Source organism: Channa argus, chromosome 7 (genome assembly GCF_033026475.1).
Source record: "Channa argus isolate prfri chromosome 7, Channa argus male v1.0, whole genome shotgun sequence".
NCBI classification, from domain to species: domain Eukaryota; kingdom Metazoa; phylum Chordata; class Actinopteri; order Anabantiformes; family Channidae; genus Channa; species Channa argus.
This window is the reverse complement of record NC_090203.1, coordinates 162,501-181,668: the sequence shown is the minus strand read 5'-3', so window position 1 is coordinate 181,668 and position 19,168 is coordinate 162,501. Positions and strand designations below refer to the sequence as shown.

The window sequence follows — 19,168 nt, the reverse complement described above, 5'->3', positions numbered from 1 at the left end:
AGACACTTTTTGTTTAGGATGCTGCACAATAACGAGACCCATTGATACCTGCATAGATAATGTCTGGGGACCGGGTGCTGCACACTGACTCATCACTCCTGTCTTTAAGTCGCAACCCTAATTTCTATTAGTGCTCACTCACAGATTTACAGCTTCAGATCATTCTAGACTTTGTTTTACCAATTTAACACCTGGATTAGAGTCTATGTGATGTGTGTTTGAGAAGTCACAGGTAATTGCTCACCCTCCACGATCAGACCTGGTGACTGAGTGTCAGTCGTTGTCTTTTAATGATACCTGTCCAGGGAAAGGGTCTGAATGCTAAAGATGATCCGAACAGTCTCATCAGTATCTAATTAATTTTACTTACTTTAAGACACAGTTCAACAACTTATTAGTTTTCGGTCAACTGAACTGTTCAACTGAACAATGACTCGTGACTTCCCATTGAACTAAAGAAGGTTAAAGCTTTGTGTCACAGATAGAATGAATAAAACCACTTGAGGACCTCAGAACCAGCACATCATCATCTCAACATTTAAAGCAGGAAAACTAATTTGATGACGACGATGATGAAAAAGACCACAGTCAAACTGTAAATGTATGAATGATTAACCAATAATAAATTCTTTATCTTTAAAACAATTGAAAAAAAACATTTAAATGGTCAATGATTTTATTAATGCAACCGCAAGGGGGCACAAGCCAGTGTCTTCTTGTGCCAGTCCCAAGTCTGGATAAATGCAGAGGGTTGTGGCAGGAAGGGCATCCGACATAAAACACATGCCAAATCAAACATGCGAATCGTGTCAAAGACTTCCATACCGGATCGGTCGGGGCCCGGGTTAACAACGACCGCAACCGGTGCTGTTGACCTACAGCGTACTGGTGGAAATTGGACTACTGTTGGTCGAAGACGAAGAAGAAGTGGAGGAAGGTGTGTTCGTAGGCAGAGAGAGAAGAGGAAAGCTAAGAATGTAGGACTGACACTAGGGACTTTGAATGTTGGTACTATGACAGGGAAGGCTAGGGAGTTGATCGACATGATGCAGAGAAGGCAGGTGGACATACTGTGTGTCCAGGAGACCAGGTGGAAAGGTAGCAAGGCTAGAAGCTTAGGAGCAGGGCTCAAGTTGTTCTACCATGGGTCAGATAGGAAGAGAAATGGAGTAGGAGTTATAATGAAAGAGGATTTTGTGAGGAATGTTCTAGAGGTGAAAAGAGTATCAGACAGGTTGATGAGTCTGAAGCTGGAAGTTGAAGGGGTGATGTTCAATGTTATGAGTGGTTATGCTCCACAGGTAGGATGTGAGTTAGAAGAGAAGGAGAAATTCTGGAGTGAGTTAGATGAAGTGATACAGAGCATCCCCAGAGGTGAGAGAGTGGTCATTGGTGCAGATTTCAATGGGCATGTAGGTGAAGGGAACAGAGGTGATGAGACTGTTATGGGCAGGTTTGGTCTTCAGGACAGGAATGCAGAAGGTCAGATGCTGGTTGACTTTGCAAAGAGGATGGAAATGGCTGTAGTAAACACTTTCTTTCAGAAGAGGCAGGAACATAGGGTGACGTACAAGAGCGGAGGTTGAAGCACTCAGGTAGACTACATCTTGTGTAGACGCTGTAATCTGAAAGAGATCAGTGACTGTAAAGCATTGGTAGGGGAGAGTGTAGCCAGACAACACAGGATGGTGGTGTGTAAAATGATGCTGGTGATGAGGAAGATGAAGAGGACTAAGGCAGAGCAGAGGACGAAGTGGTGGAAGTTGAAAAAGGAAGAATGTTGTGTAGTTTTCAGGGAGGAGCTAAGACAGAATCTGGGTGGTTTGGAGGTGCTTCCAGATGACTGGACTACTACAGCTAATTTGATCAGGGAGACAGGTAGGAGGGTACTTGGTGTGTCATCTTCCAGAGGAAAGCGGACAAGGAGACTTGGTGGTGGAACGAGGAAGTTCAGGAGTGTATACAGAGAAAGAGGATAGCTAAGAAGAAGTGGGACACTGAGAGGACTGAAGAGAGTAGACAGGTGTACAGGGAGATGCAGCGTAAGGTGAAGATAGAGGTGGAAAGGCCAAACAAAGAGCATATTAGAACTTGTATGTTAGGTTGGACACTAAAGAGGGAGAGGTGGATTTGTACAGGTTGGCCAGACAAAGAGATAGAGATGGGAAGGATGTGCAGCAGGTTAGTGTGATTAAAGATAAGGATGGAAATGTATTGACAGGTGCCAGGAGTGTGATGGGAAGATGGAAGGAGTACTGTGAAGAGTTGATGAACGAGGAAAATGAAAGGGAACGAAGAGTAGAAGAGGTGACTGGTGTGGAGCATGAAGTAGCAAAGATTAGTAAGAGTGAAGTGAGGAGGACATTGAAGAGGATGAAGAGTGGAAAGGCAGTTGGTCCTGATGACATACCTGTGGAGGTATGGAAGTGTCTAGGAGAGGTGGCAGTAGAGTTTCTGACTAGTTTGTTTAACAAGATCTTGGAGAGTGAGAGGATGCCAGAGGACTGGAGGAGAAGTGTACTGGTACCAATTTTTAAGAACAAGGGAGATGTGCAGAGCTATAGCAACTACAGAGGAATAAAGCTGATGAGCCACACAATGAAGTTGTGGGAAAGAGTAGTGGAAGCTCGGCTAAGGGCAGAGGTGAACATTTGTGAGCAGCAATATGGTTTCATGCCTAGAAAGAGTACAACAGATGCAGTATTTGCTTTGAGGATGCTGATGGAGAAGTACAGAGAGGGTCATAGGGAGTTGCATTGTGTCTTCGTAGATTTAGAAAAAGCGTATGACAGGGTGCCGAGAGAGGAGCTGTGGTATTGTATGAGGACGTCTGGAGTGGCAGAGAAGAATGTTAGAGTTGTGCAGGACATGTATGAGAGCTGTAAGACACTGGTGAGGTGTGCTGTAGGTGTGACAGAGGAGTTCAAGGTGGAGGTAGGTCTGCATCAAGGATCGGCTCTGAGCCCCTTCTTGTTTGCTCTGGTGATGGACAGACTGACAGATGAGGTTAGACAAGAATCTCCATGGACTATGATGTTTGCAGATGACATTGTGATTTGTAGTGAGAGCAGGGAGCAGGTGGAGGAAAATCTAGAGAGGTAGAGGTCTGCTCTGGAAAATAAAGGAATGAAGCTTAGCCGCAGCAAGACAGAATACATGTGTGTCAATGAGAGGGACCCAGGTGGAACGGTGAGGTTAAAGGGAGCAGAGGTGAAGAAGGTGCAGGACTTTAAGTACTTAGGGTCAACGGTTCAGAGCAACGGTGAGTGTGGAAAAGAGGTGAAGAGGCGAGTGCAGGCAGGTTGGAATGGATGGAGAAAAGTGTCAGGTGTGTTGTGTGATAAAAGAGTATCAGCGAGAATGAAAGGAAAGGTGTTCAAGACGGTGGTGAGACCAGCGATGTTGTTCGGCTTAGAGACAGTGGCACTGAAGAAAACACAGGAGGCAGAGCTGGAGGTAGCAGAGCTTAAGATGTTGAGGTTCTCTTTGGGAGTGACGAGGATGGAAAGGATCAGGAATGAGTACATCAGAGGGACAGCTCATGTTAGATGTTTTGGAGATAAAGTCAGAGAGGCCAGATTGAGGTGGTTTGGACATGTTCAGAGAAAACATTGTGAATATATCGGTAGAAGGACGCTGAGGTTGGAGCTGCCAGGCAGGAGGTCTAGAGGAAGTACAAAGAGGAGATTTATGGATGTACTGAGGGAGGACATGAAGTTAGGTGATGTGAGAGAAGAGGATGCAGAAGATAGAGTTAGATGGAGGCACATGATTCGCTGTGGCGACCCCTGAAAGGGAACAGCTGAAAGGAAAAGAAGAAGAAGGTCAATGATTTTATTGTGTTTCTATCGCTCAGTTGGTAAGGCAGTAGTCCACAGACTCATTGGTTCAATCCCCAGTCCTGGCTATATGTCGAAGTGTCTCTGGACAAGACACTGAATCCCCAACAGCCCATTCCCATCCCCAGCTGTGCAGTGCAGGTCATAAATCCTGGTAGAAATTGGGTAGGGTTGCATCACAAAGGGCATCCAAAGTTAAAACTTTGCCAAATCAATATGCAGACAATGATCTGCTGTGTTGAACCTAAACTCATGGGATAAGTGGAAAGGACAAAAAATAAATTAAAAAATAGACATTATTGTCCTATTAAAATTGCAGCCAGTCGGGGGCAGACTTCCTGATCCACTTAGGGTTTATTATCTCTGTCCTCTACAATGCCTTGGAAAAGTATTCATACCCGTTGAAATTTTTCAAAATTTTGTCAGGTTACAACCACAAATGTAAATTTATTTTATTGGGATTTTATGTGATAGACCAACAACAAAGTGGAACATAATTGTGAAGTGAAAGGAAAATGATAAATGGTTTTCAAATGTTTTACAAATATTTATATGAACAGTGTGGCGTGCATTTGTATTCAGCCTCCTTAAAACAATTTAACTTTTTGGCCTAAATGCAAAACGCTATGTGTGGCTGACAACCCTAAATATACAGCCAGAGGTACAACAATTTAGATCAAAGCATATTCATGTGTTTATTCATGTGACCCAGTCAGACCTAAATCCAATTGATAATCTGTGGAAAGACTTGAAAATTGCTCTTCACAGAAACTCTCCATCCAATCTGACTGAGCTTGAGCTATTTTACAAAGAAAACAATTTATCACTTTCTTTTTACTTCACAAAATATGTACCACTTTGTGTTGGTCTATCACGTAAAATCCCAATAAGATACATTTACATTTGTTGTAACAAGACAAAATTTCAACCGGTATGAATACTTTTGAAAGGCACTGTAAATGGTTGGTTTCAGTCTCACACCTGGTTGTTTGTGGCAGGATCTGACTCCCCACTGGTAGGTCCCTGTTGGGCCGACAGACGGTCCTGGGATTGTGGTGAGGTTTCAATGGTCATCCGACGGCAGCAGGCAGCAAGGTCAGCTCTGAAAGATGGCGTGTAGAAGCCATAGATGACAGGGTCACAGCAGGTGTTTAAGTTCCCGAACACGAAGAGTGCATGGTGCACGTACTCAGGTGTGACACGCAGCATGTCAGGATGGAACCAGTACCAGATCCCCAGCAGGTAGTATGGAGTCCAGCACACCACAAAGGATAGAACAATGACCACCGTCATCTTCAGAGTCTTTATTCGAGCCTTTGGTATGATGTCAGTGCCGCTGCGACGCAGGTAGGACTCACCTGCTAAGAGACGGAGGGGCCATGTCAGTGATATCATGTACATGTGCTGTACAGGTGTAAACTGTTCTAGATTTTGTATTTTCAGTGCGTATGAAATTTACTTGTATTGAATTTAATCAAAATAAAGTTTCCTGTGGCTAGAGGTGTACAGCTGTATAAAAGGTGTTACCTTTGTCTTGCAGGTGCTGCTGGTGGATATGCAGCAGGATACGGCTGTAGCAACAGCTCATCACCAGCAGGGGGATGATGTACAGCGTGGTAAAGTGGAACATGTTGTACAGTGTTTCCTGCCACCGGCGGCTGAAGCTGCCATGCGTTGCACACTGAATGAAGTTGACAGGCTCCACGCTGATGGTGTGGAAGATGAAGAGCTGCAAGACAAGATACAGGTGAAAAGTTATCTGTGGTTAAAAATAACACGTTGCCCTGCTGCTGTGTGCAGTGAAGAAGATGAGCTGATTAAAACCAGGTGGAAACATGATGAGTAAGTACGTTTGCGTCCTGTGAGGAAGGTTCGAGCCTCCTCATGACTTAATACACACCTGATGTTTTCCTCTCTTCAGGAAGTGGACTTTTTTCAGCAGAATAAACATTTAAATAACAAAAGGGAGATCAGCTGTAACAGACTTCCTGTCTTAACAGGGTGTGGCTGTAGCTCAGTTGGTAAGACAGTTGTCCAGGCCAGGTAAGCAGCCACGTGAATGTCAGCTGGCATCATCTGTGTGTGTGTGTGTTGTGTGTGTGTGAGAAAAAATGTTGTAAAGTGCTTTATAAGTGTTTTATGAGCAGAACTTAACCCACATAAGTCTGACTAAGCTCAGTGAAACTAATGTCTCTTTTTCAGCGTTGGTAGCATTCCTTATAGAAACCAAGGGCAGCTGTTTGCCTGAGCTAGCAGCAGGAGGTCTAATCTCTCCATCAGAGCGCAACATTCCTGCCGGGATTTATTGTTCAGGGTTTTACCCACAAGAGTTGCCAAAAGGAGAACTTTCCCCTGAATCACAGGAAACAGCAGGAACATGTAATGATGATGATGTGATGAAGAGCTGAACTTACAGCTGCCCTTTAGTTTATCATAATATGTTGGGGATGAGTGTAACTCTGTGACCAACTAGCAGATAACACATCACCAGTAAACACCACCTACATACATTGACTCAGGTACTGCAGTTAAGTACAGTATCAAGTATACAATGTACAAAGTACCACAAACTGATCCACTGATGTTCAGCTTGTGTAGGATGAAGCCAGTTTAACTTCGTGGTCTTGATGATGCTTTAAAGGGAAACCAAACCAAATAACTTTACTCTTACCACTGACCACTGTTACCTGTGTTAATGCCATTTGTACAACTGTGGGGTGACTTTGCCAGACTATTTAGCCTTTAGCTGTGTAGGTGTTACCTGGGGTGATGCAAGCAGCAGGCTGAGGCTCCAGGCCAGCAGCAGCATGCGGCGATTCCTGCAGTGTGCGCTAAGCGCGTCCAGTGGGTGGAGGATGGCGTGTTGTCGGTCAAGGCTGATGACAACGAGAATGAAGGCGGAGGCATGCATGGCAAAAAGCTTCAGGAAGCAGAGCAGCTTGCAGAGTGTGTCCCCTCCGTGCCACTGCACTGTCACGTTCCACACAGCATCCAGTGGCATCACCACAAACGTCATCATCAAGTCAGCTGACGCCAGGCTTAGCATCAGCGGCCGCAAGTGAGATGCCAGCTGCCGGCCACGCCCCCACCACACGCTGATCAGAAGGGCGAGATTACTGCAGGCCGCGAACAGGAAGAGGACCAAAGTGGCACCAACACGGAACTGAGCGGCCCGGGTGAAACTGGGAGCCTTCCAGTCGGAGAGGGAGGGGTACTGGGAGGAGTTGAGAGGGGGCAAGACCACCGAGTTGGTGGGTGGCGCCAGTGATGACACTGTCACCGTCAGGATGGACCAGTTACCTGTCATTCTGCAGAAGAAAGATGAGAATCAAGGTGGATCAACAGACTTTATTTTTTTGTAAACTGGTTTGACAGGAAATGTGAAGATTCTCTTGAACCTTAAACAGTTTACTGTCTTTCGAAACAAAATCATTACGAAACATCAGGTGTGTGGATGTATCATGTTTAAAACCTGCTTTCTTGTGAACCAGTGGTGACTTAAATCTGTTGGCATCCTGTCACAGCTCAGAGCTGCTGGATTATTGTCCAGTTTTTTGGTGTGAGGAAAGAAGAAAAAGGTCAAAGATTTTTATCAGAATGTTTGTCTTCTTGTTCTGTGCTCAGATTTTTCCTGTGATCCTCTGCTGTAACATCACACACACACACACACTGTGAGAGAATCTGCAGCGTGTGCTGAGCTTTGATTGGTCTCTTGTTTATCTCTCTACTGACTGTCCATCAGCTCATATTGTGGTGGTGGACGTCTGTGTGTATGTGGAGAGATAAAAGTCTGTAGAATACCTGCGGGTGGGGGTGGGGTTTACCATGGTAACTGGCAGGCAAGGACCAGGACAGTTTGAACTGTTGTGGACTTATGGCAGGCAGGTTTATGTTGATCGACCAATTTGAGCAGGAGAAACTCTGTGAGGTTTCCTTACTGTCTGAGACATCACTTTATGCTTGTGATGTTAATGTGTGTGTGTTAGTGATGTCTCTCTGTGTGTGGTAAGTTTTTGGAGATGAGGACAACTCTTGGTGAATGAACAACCGATGAATTAATTCTGTAATGATCAGACAGAGCAGGGTGGCTCCCTGTTTACAGTGAGGGAGAATAACTAAGTAGATTTACGCAAGTACTGCAGTTAAATATTTATATTTTCTGTTCCTTTGAAGTTCTGATGCAATCTGAGAATGTCAGTTATGATACGCTAACAATCCACGCATCTCAGGCTCCTCAGTGAGACAGGACCGTGTTGTTGTGTCCCAGAGTGATGCAGCATCCTTCACCTCTTTATGTACTTTCCCTCTGGACATTTGTTCTGCTCCTGTTGGTCTGGGTTGCACATTTGCATGTCATGCTCCACCTATCTAACCTGGGCTCAGCTGGCCAATAACAGGTGCAGCTGACACAAACAGGACGTGAAGTCATTTTACAAAAAAGCGAGTTTTCCTGTGCTCTTTGTCAAGCCAACACAGGTTGGGTTACAGCTCAGAGTCTGCAGGTATTTTTGGAACCAGGATGTGTGTGTGTTGATTATGTCACCTTGGTAACCACCACCTCTCTCTGCAGAACCACATTTGTACTGTTGAGGCAACAGTATTAAATGTAAAGGTTTTTCTATTATGAACTAATGTTGGAACCATTAGAACCAATGCTCACTTCCTGTTCTCTATAACTATATATGAATAAAATGAATCTCAGTCCTGTTCAATAATTGATCTGGTTTTAAAAATAAAATCTGCCAATGTTTTATCCGAGAATCTTTACAGACAGGAGTACCAGAAAGGACTCAGTCTGGAAAATCTATTAAATCCCATTAAAATGGGTTAAATCAGTTTACTGCAGTCACTGATTCTTCCTACTAAAGGGAAATAATTTGGAGAAAATTTACAAACTGCAGCTGTAAGAGCAGAAAATGGAAATACTACAGAACTAGTAGTTACTTTACTGAAAACTCAAAATCAAACTAAAGTAATTTTAACATTCACCAAGTTTTGTGTTAAAATCAGAACCTGTCAGAAGATGAATTTATTGTGAAAGTGTTAGTTTTGTACCTGCTCAGAGGCTCTGGATCGATTCTCTGCTTAGGTTTTCTGTTCTCATCTTCCTCTCATCATTTTCTGCCTTCACTCCAATGGAACACTCACAGGACCTGAAGATGCCACAGAACCTTTCCCGACCCAGATCAACTCAGGATCCAGTCTTTAATGGAACTGAGAACTGGGAATAGACTGCAGCCAAGGAGGAGGAGCTTCTGGTTTGGACTACTGTGTGTGTGTGTGTGTGTGTGTGTGTGTGTGTGTGTGTGTGTGTGTGTGTGTGTGTGTGTGTGTGTTTGTGCGTGGAAAACCAGGTTCAGTTTCAGTCAAACCTCAGCTCCACAGCCTGAAGCAGAAACATCACATTAACCAATAATCAATCGACCGTCTTCTGTAAAAGGTTTTATACACCACTGCTCTCTTTATTTATCTGAACTGCCACGTCCACCTGTCCTGTTCCTCAGAAGTCTTTTATTTCAGCAACAGAACCATTCAGGTTTTGTTTGTCCTTCTTCACAGCAACATGTCAAACCAAGGTAGTACAATTCTCACTGTGATACAACATACATGTTTCAGATCTCTGAAAACCAACTGTACCTGCTGATGAGGATCATGATTAAAAGCATCTAGAACCAACAGTAAAGGAACAGTCCAATCTGAACCTTAGGCTACAATCACATGGTGTTTCCATGGAAACCACTGTCTTTATGATCCCAATCCAGGACTGATCATCAGCTGCAGGTGAGTCAGGATGCAGACTGATGTGGACTCTCTTGGTCTACATCAAAGAACAGAACTGAGACCTCCTACTGGACATGGGGGTCGGCATCTCAATGATGTCACCTGTACCTGTAGGCAGTGCTTCTGCCAATGAGGTTTCACTGAAAGAAAATCACCAACAATGACTCTTTAAAGTTGTTATGATTAAAGTTTCTTGTGGTTTGATTGACAGGTGTAAATTACCTTTCAGCAGGAGGGTTCTTCGTGTCTGACCACAGCTCACCTGAGAACACACAGGTACATTGTCACCTACATTTTATGTCATAGTGAGTGAAAAAGCTTTTATTGTTCCTAAATATTATTATAACTGTTCTGCTGATGTGGTTCTGTGACGTTATAGTTAGTTTTAACTTTTTAACGGTTTAAATTATTATTTTGTTTAGTTTCTTTAAATCCGTTTCATCTATTGCAGACATTTTGGTTTATATTAAACTTTTTAAAGTTATTTGTATTTAGTTCTAGTTAGTTTTGAGACAAAACTATTTTAGTCTTTATAGTGAGTTCAGTTTTTATTTTAATTTGAGTTTATACATTTATTTTTTAAAACTTATTTTTAGTTTGAGTTGAGTTCTAATGGGTTCTGTCTTTTGACACTAACTCAAGGATATATGCGAATCATCAGCTGATATGTCCAAGGACCTGTTTTTCGTATGTGGATTAACAGGTTAGCCAGATAATTTTGTGGATGAGTTAACATGATCCCAGACTTGTTGGTTCAGGAGCAGGTTTGGTCTTAGGTTGAGTCAGTGAAAACAAGATAACTTCTCAGATTTGAACTGAGTTGGACCAAAAAGTCCAGAAAGCTATGTGTTAATGTGTCCTTGGGCAAGACACTGAACCCAGGTTGCTCCCGCTGAGCATCCTACATGGCAGTTGCCGTTATTGGTGTGTGAATGTGTGTGTGAGTGCTTTAGATAAAAGTCTGATAAGAGTCTTTCGTCATTAACATGTAACCAATGGGAAACCTGCTGATCATGGTTTTTAGCGTCAATATATGTGGTCTAGTCAACACCCATAAGAGTGTGCAGTTATCACAGATGATAGAATCCATCTTTTCTAATCCCATTCTAAAGTTAGTCTGAATACATAGACAACATAACCAGATAACCTGGTCCAGGACTGAAACATCCAGTTGACCTTGTATCTGTTATGTACGAAGAACAGGCCCCAGGTGTTTACCAGGTGTATTTGGAGCCAGTAACTCACTGTGCTGCACCTGGTCAAACTGGTCTGACTGGTAAAAACTGGAAACAGAGACACAAATATTTACGTTAACAACTGTTTGTTACAGGGGAGCCTCTGAACCTGTGGCTCAGGGCCCAAGTGAGAACTAGGTGAGGTTACAGAACCAAACCTATGTTACCTGTGCAATCCAGGTGCTACACTCTTATGTTCAGCTCTGTCACTGGCTCCACGCACTTCCTGTCTACCTGTGGCTTCCTGCCCTGCTAATCCGACCCAAGAACAACACATTGTTATTACATTAACCCAGCTTGTTTCTTTTTTTGTAAGCGGTATTTGAAACAATCAAAATGTATATGAAACAAAAATAACAACAACAACAACAACAATAATAATAAACATTTAAGACTCACCAGGCCCCTCCCCCCTCTGCTCTGGTTGGTGGTTGGACACACTGCCTGGACTCTGGGTGGTGTCAGACTTCCTTTAAAGAACATGTTAATGTTAGAGCTGAAGATTGTGGGTGAATAGAAATAATTGGATTACAGTTACCTGATGGGCTGTCTGACAGGTGAGCTGCGAGGATTTGACCTGGGAGGGCATTGCGTGAGTGTACGTGACCTCTGCAATAAAAATAATTAGAGATTAGTGAAGAAAGTGTTGTAAATGGTTGGAGTTCTGGGTGGTGCTGTGGTTATATGATCTAACCTGCAGACTAACAGTCAGACCCTGCTGCAGAGCTCCTGTCAGACCATCCACCAGACGATCCCAAAGTCTGGTGGGTCTATCCTAAACACAAAATGTGAACCTGTTACGAGACAGTAAACTGTGAAAAGGTGAGTTACAAGTGTGAACAGGTGTGTTACAAGTGTACTGGTGTTACCTTGCAGTGAGACAGAGCACTCAGAGCCTCTTTATAGAGTTCAACAGCTTTCTGCTGTTTCCGCTGCTTCAGGTAACACTCGGCTAATGATTCACACACCTGTACCTGAGCCAGGTGGTCCTCTATAGACATACAGTTACAGACAGACAAGTAAAAAAACTGCAGACAGACAGGTGCACGGAGCAGGTGTGTGAATGACTGAGAAAATAAAACTTAAACTGACAGTTTTTTCCTGTTGAATATTTCAGTGTTTCTGCTTTAAACATCTCGAGCAATCATCTTTCTCTCTCCTGACATAGCCCTTTCCTTTTGTTTGTGTGGTTCCGGAAACTTTGGCTGTTCAGTGCTAATAAACTTACTCACTCTACCAGCTTTATTGGGTAAAATTAAATTAAAAAATTAACTTACTTCACCTTTTGTCTTACAATTTTACACACCAGTGAAAAAGTTACTAATATAACCTGTATCTCTGAATCCCTGAAGGGCATGGATGAAGCTCTCTGCTGCTTCCTCTTCATCATCAAGCTGGCTGTAGGCAAAAGCCAGGTTACTGAAACACCGAGCTTGGTCACCACGGTAACCCAGAGAGCCTACACACAGAGAGAGAGACACACACACACACAGTGATTAGTTGTACAGGTGAGTGACAGGTGACTGACATGTGTACAGTCTAACCATAGATGCCAGCAGCCAGGTGGTGGTAGCCCATAGCGTTTGTGAACCGGCCCATAGAGTTAAGAGCAGCACCCAGGTTGTGAAGCACTTTGGCCAGCAGAGGGGGCCACTGAGCTGTGGGTCCCAGAGCCGCCTGGAAACACTGTACCGCCTCCTTGAAACATCTGAGCTGACAGAAAGAAGTGCCCACTGACTGGTACAAGTTACCTGTACCACAGTAGAGAGGAGACAGGTTAATCCGTCAATTAATAAACTAATTAATTTTCCATTATTTAATTAGAACTCACACAATGTGTTTAATGAAGTTGATTACCTAGAGTCCAGGGGTCTTTGATGCTGTCAGTCAAACTAAGACACTCAGTCAGCACGTTCACAATGTCATCATGGCTGAACTGATCTGACTGGACCATGTGACTTCCTGCCTCTTTCAGGGCAGTGGCTGCAGAATCCAACATAGATGCCACTTTGTAAGTCTCTGCTGCCCGCAGAAAACCATGGACTGCCAGAGCCCATTCCTGCAACACATCACAAACTTGTCACACTTTTAACTACATTTACATTTAGTCATTTAGCAGACTCTTTTATCCAAAGTGACTAACAAGGGATGTACAAGGCAAGCAAAGAGAAAACATCAAAGCAAAGTCCTATAAAAACAATGTTTACATTTCACGAGATGCAAGTGCGAAAAAGACCAGAAAGAAGAGATTTAAGTGCAAAGGAAGATGCCGAAGAGTTTTGTTTTCAGCTGTTTTTTGAATACTGGGAGTGAGTTCGCTGAGTGTACAGAGTTTGGTAGCTCGTTCCACCATCGTGGGATCCTTGCGCGGAAAACTTTTGCTTTTCAACTAAAATCTGATTTAACAATGTTTTTTCCTGACTGTCACATTGTTATGAATCTGGTTCTGATTCTGACCCGGGTTCTGCCATAGCAGTGGCCCATCTCCATGCAGGCATCTCCTTCACTTCTTCCGGCTCCCTGCGACCTATACAGGTTAGCAGCCTGCAGGAAGTGGGCAGTTGCCACTTGACTCTGCCCCAGTGCACTGTGGGCCAAAGCCAGGTTGAACTGGATGTCTGGGATCCGGTCAGCCTTTGGACCCAGCTCAGCCTGCTGCAGAAAGTTTAGGCCCTTTTGGGGGTGTCCTGCCTCTACATAGGCTGCTCCCAGGTTAAAGGAACAAGCTCGAAAGACCCTGGAGTCCTGCAGCTAAAGAGAGCAGAGTATGACGGGAAAAGTGTTTCATACTACAACAACATTTTCATGAGTCGTGCAGTTATTTAGTATAAGTAATTTCAATTTATGTATCACATCTAATACAGCTGGTATTACTAATGATATAACGCAACCGTTACCAATACTATCACTACAAATACTACTTCTTCTACTACTAACACAAATATTACTGCTGGTTCTGTAGTTTCTGAAGTTACTGAAACATCCTGGTGCTTACTGTTAATGTTAAGCAGAAACCAGTCGACCTCTGTCCACCCCACTGTCTCACCAGATTCTGGCCTTTAACCCTGATCGCTCTCACCTCTTCTGCAGTCTTTAAAGCGTCTTTAAAGCAGCTCAGAGCATCTTTAATGCGTCCGTCCTTCAGAGCCCGATGACCTGCAGATGTTAATTCCTCAATGTCTACTGCTGAGATCTTCCTCCTCCTCACCTCCCGCTGCCTCCACCTCCTCACGTTCACCTCCGCCTCACCTGGATGGGAAGTGTCAGATGCCATGTCGTATCTGCAAGTGCAAGACTTACCTGGACAGAGTCTGAAGACAAAGACACACACGTTTTAGCTGATTAGTTTTTTGGTTGTTTGGTCAATTTATTAGTTAAATGTCTAATTTAAAATAAAAGCTGATCAATATAAAGTTACTAGATAGCAGTTACTAGATACCCTTTGAATTAGTACAGTCTGTCAGACGGTATTTTACCTGTCCTTCAACAATTACTACAACAGTAAAATTCATGTTGTGTTAATGTGCATATCACTCAATAAAGGACACCTGTGACAATAAAACAGTAAACAGTAACGAGTAACGAGTACATCTGCTAATTTGCTATTTTACTGAAAAAGAAAAAGAAATATTTAAATTTCACCTATAATAATAGTCATAATAGTCAATAGTCAATAATAGTCTGCTTTCTTTTAGTACTTCAACTATCTTTCAATGCTAATACCTTCGCAGTTTTTAATAATATATGCAAATATACTCAGGTAGAATTAATATATATATATATCGGACTACTTCTCCCACCACTGTTACTGATGCTACACGATGCTAAACTGCAGCTAACAGGTAATGCAAACACTTGCACTTTCCAGGTGAAGGTGATCCGCCATGTCAAGCTCCTAAATGTCCACCAGTTCACAATAATCAGATATTTAATCAAATTAGCATCGTTTGGAGTTGAAGTGGTTGGAGAAGCAGCTAGCTACCACCTCCACTTGATGATGTAGGATGTTTGGCTCGGTTGCTATAGTAACACCGAATTACCGCGTTTCTCCTGCATTTATTATATATTTATATCCGTTGTATCTTGTACTTGAACTATTTGATTTGGCTAATGTCCATCTGTGTCTAATGAAACAAATACATTTCTTATCAGAGCTCTGTGCACACATAGACGACATCGTGGGCTTTCAAATTACCCTAGTTTTTAGCATAGATTCGTTTACATATTGAAATGTTAGGAATCATGTATCGTCAATAAATGTTTGCTATGTTCCATTAGGCAAACGGATAACGATCAGTGAACCATCAGGACAATGAAGGAAACTGAAAACGACTGCCTTAGTGCTCACACTGGGTTATTTTAATGCTGTGGGGCTGCGCGGTCTCAGCCAATTTGTGTTTAAATGTTACAATACAAAATACGCCGAAATAACTTCTTACCGTTAGTTTTTGCTTTTTACTATTGTTAAAAACCAACAACCGTCACCAAATTACTGTGATAATAAAGAAATCTTTAAAAACGGAATATTCCGCGGCACGTTCTGACTCGGCGTCAGTTGCAGAGAAATATTTCTCACTAGCGACCACGACAGAAAATTGTTATGCTATTATATTATATAATTATTATTTAGGCAGGTAAATGTAATGTAATATCTAACGTGTTTTTATTAAACAAATAGGTATTTGACCTAGTCCTTAAGAAACGACATATACCACAATCCAACGCGAGAATATTCCAGCCAATGGGTTAAGGACCTGGTGGGCTGGCCAATCAGAAAGCGGCGCGATCTTTCAAACCTCAGACAGGAAACTGTCGAGAGTAGCGGAATGTTTCGATGGGATTCAAATTGAAGTTTGTTTTTGTGTTTTTAGAGTCTGAAGTAAAAATTTATAGATTGAAAAAACGTTGTAGTCATTGATAAGATAACTAAAGGATTATTCAACCTGCTGCAGACGGATACATGGATTTAACGTCTAATATGGCAGATTTATCGGGAGAGAACCGCTGTGAGTAAAAATTTAACTGTATTCTTATAACTGACACGTGTAAATTCATGCTCACAAATATGTGTTAATGGGTTTTCTATTGCTGCTTAATCTATCATTAATTTGGTTGTTTTGCTTCAGGTTGTAAAAACTTTCAGATGTGGAGGAAGTAGTTGACGATAGTAACCTTAGTAAGCCTACCCTAGACTACGCTTTATTTTCTTTGTCCATGAATATATTTAACTTTTCACATGTGTGCATGGCATGTACTGTTGTGTAGATGAGCGTCTGACTGCAGAGCAGATGGATGAACAGAGGATCCAGAACGTGGCTTATCAGTACTTGTGCAGGTTGGAGGAGGCCAAGAGGTCAGTAATGCTAACTGTCTTCCCCCTAAGCAATTTTCACTATCAATCATTTAGCTGATTATTCTCATGTTTCCTCATTTTCATCTTTTTTTTCTTTTTAAAATCTCAAAGGAGAAAGAATAGTTTTCTGCCTTTTGATAAAACTATTGAGTGAAGAGAAGCATATAAATGCATAATAAAAATAATGTGACATTGTCTTTGTTAGATGATGACTGGTTAATACTAACAATAATATTGATAAAACTAGGTAAAAACTGTTTTAAATCAGCCTGACCTTGGTTAAAAACCGCTTCTCCAGACTGATGACAAGAAGTGCATTTTAAGGTTTTAAAGTCATGACGATCAGTGATGGAGGACTGTAAAAAAACAAAACAAACAAACAAAAAAAACTGCGGTTTGCTTTTTACCTGTCCAGGTGGATGGAGGCATGTCTGAAGAAGGAGCTTCCTGCCCCCACTGAGATGGAGGAGGTGCTGAGGAATGGCGTCATCCTTGCTAAACTCGGTCATCGATTTGCTCCTGATGTCGTCCCCCTGAAGAAGATATACGACCCTGAGCAGCAGCGATACCAGGTCACATGACCTCACTCAACAATGCAATACACATTCCAGTACCCACTGTACTGTATGATATCAGCACACAATGTTTTACAATGGATTTATCATTAATCAATATTTAGATGTGTATGGTTCCATAAATAACCAATAATTGTTTTTTAATTGTTTTTACTCATTTGCAGGCTGTTGGTCTTGAGTTCCGTCACACTGACAACATCAACCACTGGAGGAAAGCGCTGACAGCACTGGGACTGCCAACAGTCAGTGAACACACCAATGCATCACACTATTGATCAGATTATTCATCTTATCACTATATTAATCACATGTTGTTTTCAGATCTTTCACCCAGAAACCACAGATGTGTATGACAAGAAGAACATGCCTCGTGCTGTCTACTGCATCCATGCACTCAGGTAGCTCCCCTGGTCACCTCTGATCACCTGAGATCAGTGGTTATCCAGCTAACTCTAAGTTTAACTCAGATTTTCTGGGATCACAATGCTGATCTCTTTAGGTTGGGTGAGATCACAGTGGTAACAGATGTTGCAGCTTAACATTGAAGAATCAACAGCCCTAACACTGACCAATCAGATCACTGTTAACATTGACGCATTGTTCCTCCAGGATCATGAAATAAAACAGTGTTTCATCGCGTGACTTGATGGTTAACCCAGTAGTTTAACTGCTCAAAGAAAATGTTACTCCCAACGACAATGATTATTGTACATCTATTCTATCACAGAAATTCAGAATTTGTCCCATAGTCATCAACAATGATTGGCTTTGTCCTCTACACTTCACATCTATCTTTATCATCACACAAATGAGAAAAACTTCTCATCTGTAAGACAGTTATTTATTTTAAATTTTAGTGGGACTAAAATATTTTTTCTTTAATAATTATTTCAAGAAAACAACAGCCTCTTCTTATATCATATTGTTTACACTTTACACAGTGAAAATTATTTTTTGTGCTACAACCAAATTTCTTTGCAGGTTTCATTGTTTCACCGTATCAAACTTAGACTAAATTTTAAATTGATGGTTTTATTGAACCCGCTTATAACCAGCTACATGGTGCCAGTTATTATCCAAGACCACTGGAGGTAGACTCAGTAAAAACCAGACAATAACAGGAGAACCAGAATCAGTTGGACCCACTTTGTGGGTCAGGCTTTTGCCCACTTGTCTCCTAAGTGTAAAATGTCTTTCTTTTGCTGCAGCCTGTACCTGTACAGACTGGGTTTGGCTCCACAGATCCATGACCTCTATGGGAAAGTCAAGTTCACAGGTAAATCCCTCAGGTGTCTTCTGCTGTTGTCAGGTCAGCACCAGGTGAGTTTTCTCTTCAGTCTCCATCTGGATCTCATCCCTGTACTGGTCCACAGTACAAACACCTGGATCAGAATCTGAGTCCTGCACAGGCTTCATTCTATTCTCTATGTTCTTTGAAGAAAGTTTCTCAAGGAGGTCAAACATTCACAGTAACCCTTTTGTTTTTTCTATAATTCAATGCAATTTAATTTCAATTCAATTCAACTTTATTTATATAATAATTCACAACTAAGTCATCTCAAGGTACTTTACAGAATAAGGTCAAGTCCATAAAGATGTATGGAGAGAACCAACAATATACCCCTTGAACAAGCCTTAGGCAACAGTGGAGAGGAAAAACTCCCTTTAACGATAGAAACCTCCAGCAGAATCAGGGTCAGGGTGGGCGGCAATCTGCCTTGACCGGTTGGGGTGAGTGGAAAGTAAAGACAGAAAAGAAAAGTGCAACAACAAAACATCTGGCAGGTTGGTAGGACCAGTGGCTGCACACTGGAAAACACACAGCTCCAAAGCTTGGGATACCTGCAGAAAGGGACAGAGAGAGGGAAACAGAGAAGGACAAAGACAACTACGGGAAAAAACACACAATTAAGATCATACAGTGGTGACAATTGTGTGGTGAGAGGAGAGAGGGACAAGAGGAGAAAAGGAGCTCAGTGCATTGGGGGATGGGTTCTTTAACTTTATTTAAAAAAAAAACAAACAAACAAAAAAATTCTTCCTGTTCTTTCTTACAATTAGATCTCATGAATTGTAAACACTTTTCTGATAGGACTTTGCTTTGATGTTTTTCTCCTTGACTTAGAATTGTTTTCTTGCCTTGTACCTCACGTGTAAGTGGCTTTGGATAAAAGTGTCTGCTAAATGACTACATTTAAATGTTAATGCCCCCCAGCAGTCTAACTCTATGGCAGCATGACTGTAACTAACTATAAGCTTTATCAAAGAGGAAGGTTTTAAACCTAGACTTAAAAGTAGAGAGGGTGTCTGCTTCCCGAATCTGAACTGAGAGCTGGTTCCACAGGAGAGGAGCTTGATTTAAGAGGAGCTTGACTCTACCTTTGG

General features: G+C 42.2%; 3 protein-coding genes across 7 annotated transcripts in view; 1 reads left to right on the top strand and 2 right to left on the bottom strand.

The window, feature by feature from the left end:
* Positions 1-3: 3 nt before the first annotated feature.
* On the bottom strand, positions 4-9,035 carry LOC137129805 (gonadotropin-releasing hormone II receptor-like). 3 transcript variants are annotated; one of them, XM_067509102.1, is made up of 5 exons: positions 8,895-9,035; positions 6,601-7,147; positions 5,367-5,568; positions 4,821-5,200; positions 4-4,083 (listed from the first exon to the last, which is right to left on the bottom strand). In XM_067509102.1, exons 2-5 carry the CDS (start codon positions 7,144-7,146, stop codon positions 4,051-4,053), a joined length of 1,161 nt encoding a protein of 386 aa, XP_067365203.1. In that variant the 5' UTR covers position 7,147; positions 8,895-9,035; the 3' UTR covers positions 4-4,050. The 3 variants fall into 3 exon arrangements, with proteins under 3 accessions (XP_067365203.1, XP_067365205.1, XP_067365204.1); XM_067509104.1 differs by having other exon boundaries at positions 4-3,990; XM_067509103.1 differs by having other exon boundaries at positions 4,821-5,197.
* Positions 9,036-9,389: 354 nt separating this feature from the next.
* Positions 9,390-15,032, bottom strand: LOC137130166 (tetratricopeptide repeat protein 24). Its single transcript, XM_067509975.1, is given in 14 exon segments — positions 9,390-9,760; positions 9,843-9,882; positions 10,839-10,903; positions 11,023-11,107; positions 11,255-11,325; positions 11,394-11,464; positions 11,550-11,630; positions 11,725-11,846; positions 12,186-12,314; positions 12,400-12,606; positions 12,713-12,947; positions 13,313-13,606; positions 13,935-14,166; positions 15,022-15,032. Coding segments are annotated over 14 exon segments (1,746 nt in total). The 3' UTR covers positions 9,390-9,657.
* Positions 15,033-15,638: 606 nt separating this feature from the next.
* The window catches only part of iqgap3 (IQ motif containing GTPase activating protein 3), a 27,296-nt gene continuing 23,766 nt past the window's right edge, over positions 15,639-19,168 (top strand). For all 3 annotated transcript variants that reach the window (XM_067509090.1, XM_067509089.1, XM_067509088.1), the window contains exons 1-6: positions 15,639-15,861; positions 16,121-16,208; positions 16,624-16,780; positions 16,948-17,025; positions 17,105-17,181; positions 17,992-18,059. In XM_067509090.1, coding sequence (XP_067365191.1) covers positions 15,816-15,861; positions 16,121-16,208; positions 16,624-16,780; positions 16,948-17,025; positions 17,105-17,181; positions 17,992-18,059 — 514 coding nt within the window. In that variant the 5' untranslated portion in view covers positions 15,639-15,815. The remainder of the gene's footprint in view (positions 15,862-16,120; positions 16,209-16,623; positions 16,781-16,947; positions 17,026-17,104; positions 17,182-17,991; positions 18,060-19,168) is intronic.